Consider the following 6,000-nt stretch of genomic DNA (forward strand, 5'->3'; position numbering starts at 1 on the left):
TATAAATAATGTACAATAGGAATTATTTCCATTTCCATTTCCAAGTACGAGTACGACGAGTACGAATACGTTTGTGATTTGTGTAAGCAATCAATTTACTCAATTGAAAGACCACTACGAACTGAACTACGAAGACGAGTGTGGGTACGTGTATCTACACACATTTGTATCTTCAAGTTATTATTGTCGTTTTAAATAGTCACAATTTTGTCTACATGCGTGACTAATTAAAATGTCATCAGGAAAGTGAAGCCACACATGAAAGTGACATTTTGCTAAAAGCATTCATAATGCGAAAATTCCAATATATTCACTATCTACATAGTATCTACTATCTACTATCTGCGAAGAAGTGATCTAAATTTAAATCTGTGCGAGTGCGATAAGCTCGTTCTGCAGTAACGCACGTCAAATTGTCATAAAATTAATATCACAAATAGTTTGTCTTTTCACTTAAACCACAGTGACAAATTCAAATTCAAATTCATTTTCTTTAGTAGTCTGAAGTCACAATGACGGAATTTGAACATATGAAGTACATATTTCAGATAGGAGAAGTAGAGTAGGCATTTAGTAAAGTCAACATAATTACAATAAATACTTTCTGATAATGATTAGTCATTCCAGAAAGATATATATGTTATAAATTAAAATTTATTCAGATATATTTATATAGACATACATTATATTATGTATATAATATGTTAAATGATTTAACTTTTAAAGATTAGTCTAAATGTATAAAATGACTTAACCATAAGATATGAGTCCATATCTATAAGAAATTGAATAAGTTAAATGGTTTAACTTTGAGAGATGAATCCAAGTTTATAATACGATTTAGTTTTCCAAAATAAGTCTTCTTAGATAAAATCGTTTAACCCCCAGTGATAAGTTCTAATCAGAGAACTGCAACGAGTCATAACTGATGACTCATAACATGTTAAATGATTTGACTTTGAGAGATGAATCCAAGTTTATAATACGATTTAGTTTTCCAAAATAAGTCTTCTTAGATAAAATCGTTTAACCCCCAGTGATAAGTTCTAACCAGAGATTTGCAACGAGTCATAACTGATAACTCCTATCATATTAAATGCTTTAACTTTGAGAAATGAGTCCCAGTTCATAAAATGATTAGAGAACTGCAACGAGTCATAATTTTAATACTCAGAGTACACTCATAAAAAACCAAATAAACCATATTTGCGTATAAATGTTTTTCTCACACACTACTTATATGTATTCACATTCGCCACAGATATGATCCATAAGTATATTCGTAACGAATGCCGGTACTAATTAATCTGCATCACAAGGATGCGTCTATATTTCTAAGTAAGATAGCATAAGTGGCAATGGATTCATAAATTATAGCATATACTCAGGTGAGTATGAATATACTCATTGAAAATGAGAAACTCGATCAGTCCTAAACATTTTATGTGAATTATAAATCATATGCATAATTTTTTGTCGAATATCAGTGCTTATGAGTATCATGTGAGCTGATTATAAATCATTATGAGAGCTATCAGCTGTATGTATGAATCTGGTGGAGTCAAATATACGAAAAAGGGAGTCAGAATGCATATTAATGCACGATTCGAGTATTGAGTACTTAGGTATTACAGTCATTAGATTGGTTTAACTTTAAGAGATGATGTGTCCTAATGTGTGTAATTAATAACTTTTAAAGATGTTTCCTAATTTATAAAATAATATAACTTTGAAATTCAAGTCTCAATTTATGAAAAGTTTAACTTTAAACATGACTCTTAAGTTCGGAAACAAAAAGATTATATAGGTGTTTGATTAATAATTTTTTTAGGTGTGTTATTTAATAACTCTGGGAACTTTGTCTATATATATATATAATATATATATATATATAATAAGTTTTCATTTTAGTACCTTAATAAAATAGCGAGCAGTATATCTAAAAATTTCTATTATCTGTTATTTATTAATAAATTGTACTATTTGCACAGTTTACCTTTAAAATAAAGCTCACAACATGAAATTATTATGTATTATTATTATTTGCGACAGGCAAATAGAGAGTGGGCCCCTGCCGCCTCAGCACTCAAGTCGAGGCTAATCTATTCCAAATGTAGAATCTCTGATTTATTACACAAGAGCAAAACAGAGGTATACCTATAGGTTAATATCTGTCTTTACAGAGCACTGGATCATAGGACAGCATCCAGCTAAGCTTGGTCCATCCTGAGATAGCTCCTGCAATGCGTGTCTACCAGCTATCAAAGAAAGGATACCAGAACACTTGCTGTGTCTATGTCCATGCTTGGACAGAACTAGGCTTAAGTTTCTGGGGCTGCTTTCATCAACATATTCGGTGATATTTCTAGCCTTAGCATTTGCCAGATTCTTGCCTTAATAATTGCCTCTTGCTGGTTCTAGCTTGATTATTACTTTACTACCTATTATTACGAGCATTTGTGTATTCAAAACAGCTTTCTTAGCTAATTCTGGAGGATTCGGTCGTGCCTCCTCCACAACTAACTAACTAAAGGTCACAAATTAAAATTATTATGTATACCAACATACATTATGAGTGTTTTTGTTATGCGATTAAAATCTCTTCCTTCAACTTTTCATCACAAATCGGAAATTTTAAGGTGCCTAATGCGCTTATGTGTAAAACATTAATTTGGTGGCTGTCAATATTTAAAAGTTTAATTAGTTTCGCTTATGTTTATTTAACAGTTTATCAGGCAATAAGCATCTCTGTAAATGTAACAAAATATACCACATGACAACAACAACAAATCACACATTGTAACAATAACAACAACAACAACAACAAACACTAATCAGTTACAAGCCTAAATTGGCGCCTATTAAATTGATTACAATCTCATTAACAGCTTCAGAATGTCTCATATTCCCGATATGGTATCACTACACGCTGCATTATGAACTAGACAGAACGATCATAAACATATAGACACATACACACACACCCACATGCAACCGCACTTTAACTTTAGAAAGCGTAAAGCCGGCAGTATGTGTTGCACTAAATATAACTGTATTCTATAGCTACCTTATGTGCCGCATGTAGGTAGTCATGTTTGCATGTAAATACATATATACATATGTATATATGAATATGAAAATGTGTTGGAGCAACACAGCAACTACGACAACTATTGTTACTCCAATCAAAACCCCACCAACAACAACAACAACATCATCAACCACAATCTGACACTTATGCTGTGTTGTTTTGTTGTAGTTGTTGTTGTTGTTGTTGTTTGATTATAAAGTTCCGATAAGAATTGAAGTATTTGAGGTGCTTAGCATTTGTTGTTATTGTCGTTAATGTTCTATGTTTTATACAAAATCTGTATATGTGGCGGCATGTTTAATGCTTTGTAGACATTAATATGCGTATATGGGTATGTATGAAAGTTTTTAAATATATGTACAAATGTGTGTATATGTGTAGTAGCTTTTGTGCATCATACAATAAATGCCTTAGTATCAGAGACGTATGTGTGTATGTGTGTTAATTGTGAAGTTACTTGTGGGTTTCTTCTTAAGATTTTACAACGTGTTTTGTTTGGTTTCTTATTGTTGTTTTTGTTGTTGTTGATTTTGTGGTTGCTGTTGTTGTTTACTTTGTTACTTCATTGTCGTCCCGCTGTGATAACGTTTCTGAATTGCTTAAAAAGCATTTTGAAATCGCTTGTAATTGATTTGATTGAGATTGATTGTCTAACGCAGACGCATAATAATCAGCCTCTTTGTATGTTAAGTCTTGATTGAAAGCCAATCTGCTACCACACATATGAAGTCAAATATAGTTGAGCCTGCTTCGCCTGCCCGCTTTGCCCGACCGCTTGCCTTATAGGCTGGCGCCTATTGTGGATATTTTTCGTTTAATATTCAATAACAGTTTAATAAATTCCAAAATATATTGACTATTGTTCTGATTCTATTTTAAAATTTATTGTAGCTTTAAACTTAATTTTTTATTGATTTTACTTAAGTTTTTGTCTTCGACTCTGAGAATCTTTTTGAACTTTACATGAGAGAGATTTAATTGCTTTCCATACTTACTACTTCGCCTATTTTAGTACTCATACATTATTGATAATGCCGTGGTTAATAACAATAAGCACAGGTGTAATCAGAAAGCCAATGGGGGATAAGACTATAAAGCGGCTTTTGTATTTCCGTTCCTTATATATAGTTGCTCGGTCGGGTACCATAACGATACGGAATGATGTTTCAGATAACTTCGACTCATTGGAGTTGTAGGGGCTGCTGTTGACTTAGCTTAATGCGCTTTTTCTTTCACGACGACCTTATACCGTTGTTCCTTAAAGATGTCCACAACAGTCTTCTTAGTATCGTTTGTCTCCTACCTATCGATTCACTTGAGTTGATTACCAAGTCTTTCAAAAAGTTGCTAAGATTAACAGGAACACCGCTAGAAGTTGAGACCAGAAATTTGAACAGACAATGCCATGGTTGCTTATTCAATACAGCATCTAAGTTCCATATCACTATCCCATTGGGCCCGCAGAATTAAAATTAGACGATTAAAATTTAGTATTTTGTGTACAAATGAAGATATTAACTAAAGAAGTATAATAGTCGGATCAACTTTATTTTTTTCGTTAATTACGAGTATGCTTTAATTATTATATAACAATTTTTGTTAGTACTCAACATGTCCTCGAATTATAATTATAGTTCCACGATTGATAACACGGTCTTCAAATTCTTTGAAACTGTTTCAACTTTTTTAAGTAATATTTTTTGGAACTTTTTAAACATTTAGAACTCTTTTTACAAACCAGTGACCACAAAAAAAACGGTAGAAAGTCTTGCAGTATTCAAGCGGTTCCTTTTAATAAGTTTTCAAATGTTAACCGAGATGTTACACATGAATAAAAAAATAGAGTTAAGGACTTAAATAAACAATGTTCAGGAGAAAATAATTCGACATCCTTAATATGTGCTCGTTTGAAGGGTTTAAGAACAGGGGTCGCTGTTTGGGGGTTTTAACTTATTTTTGTTGTTGACAATTTCATTTGGTCTTGTTTGCTTTTGAATACAGCAAAATTTGATTTGTTATATTTAAAAAGTTCAAATAATGGACCGAGATAATTGTTGATTTAGAAGGTTCTATCAAAAATTCTAAATCAGCTGCATCTTGATGTATGGAAAATATAAATATATCTAAAATATATGTCTTTAATATCTTAATTATTGAAGTTCGAAATTATAATTATAATTATTCGAAACAAAAATAACTTAAAAAACATCTGTGCTCATTTAAAACATTTGCACTGTATACTTTTATGATTTCACCACGTCGGAGATATACACCAACTGTATAACTGTATATGGAACTAACATTCCATAACGTTTTTTTGAGAGAATGTTTTGCATTCTGAGTGTAGAGTTTTCTTCACCCACTCCATCTCGTTTAATATACCAGGGTTCAAAGTAAAATTTAACTAGGATCAATGAAAGTACACACTCTGTAGATTTCGATAAATAGAACTATATATTACAAAATTTGAACTTACCGCACTTGGTGCCGTTAAGTATTCCGGCCGCAAATACTGATTGCTGGATTGCAGCATTTTATTGTAATTTGTTAAATCCACTTTGATGGCTTTGGTTATCAGCGTTGATTGGAAAGAATTTTTTTTTTAAATGCCAAAGTTGGCAATGCTGCTAATCAGCACAATGTTTATTTACAAAAAAATGAATACACTTTTTCTTTGTTTAAAACAAAATTTAATGCTAGAATATATCACAAAAAAAACAAAAAAAAAATAATTATTATAATAAGAAACTTTTTTAAAAAAAAAAATTGAAGTAAAAAGTTTTCTTTTTCTAAAAAAATGTGAAGAAAAGTTTTTTTCTTTAAAAAAATGAAGAAACAAAACCTAACTAGAGCAACAGAGTTAGTTAGTTGTCGTATTAATAAAGTAATCTGAGAGAGTATGTACGTTG

The 6,000-nt window shown here is 31.4% G+C and overlaps 1 protein-coding gene across 1 annotated transcript in view; it reads right to left on the reverse strand.

Annotated features, from left to right (window-relative positions):
- LOC119689513 (zinc finger protein Elbow) overlaps nt 1–5,788 on the reverse strand; it is a 72,302-nt gene extending 66,514 nt beyond the window's left edge. The window contains exon 1 of the mRNA XM_038104349.1: nt 5,568–5,788. Within this exon, the coding sequence (XP_037960277.1) occupies nt 5,568–5,624 (57 nt within the window). The 5' untranslated portion in view covers nt 5,625–5,788. The remainder of the gene's footprint in view (nt 1–5,567) is intronic.
- Nucleotides 5,789–6,000: the final 212 nt, after the last annotated feature.

This window comes from Teleopsis dalmanni, chromosome X, assembly GCF_002237135.1.
Source record: "Teleopsis dalmanni isolate 2A chromosome X, ASM223713v2, whole genome shotgun sequence".
Taxonomy (NCBI): Eukaryota; Metazoa; Arthropoda; class Insecta; order Diptera; family Diopsidae; genus Teleopsis; species Teleopsis dalmanni.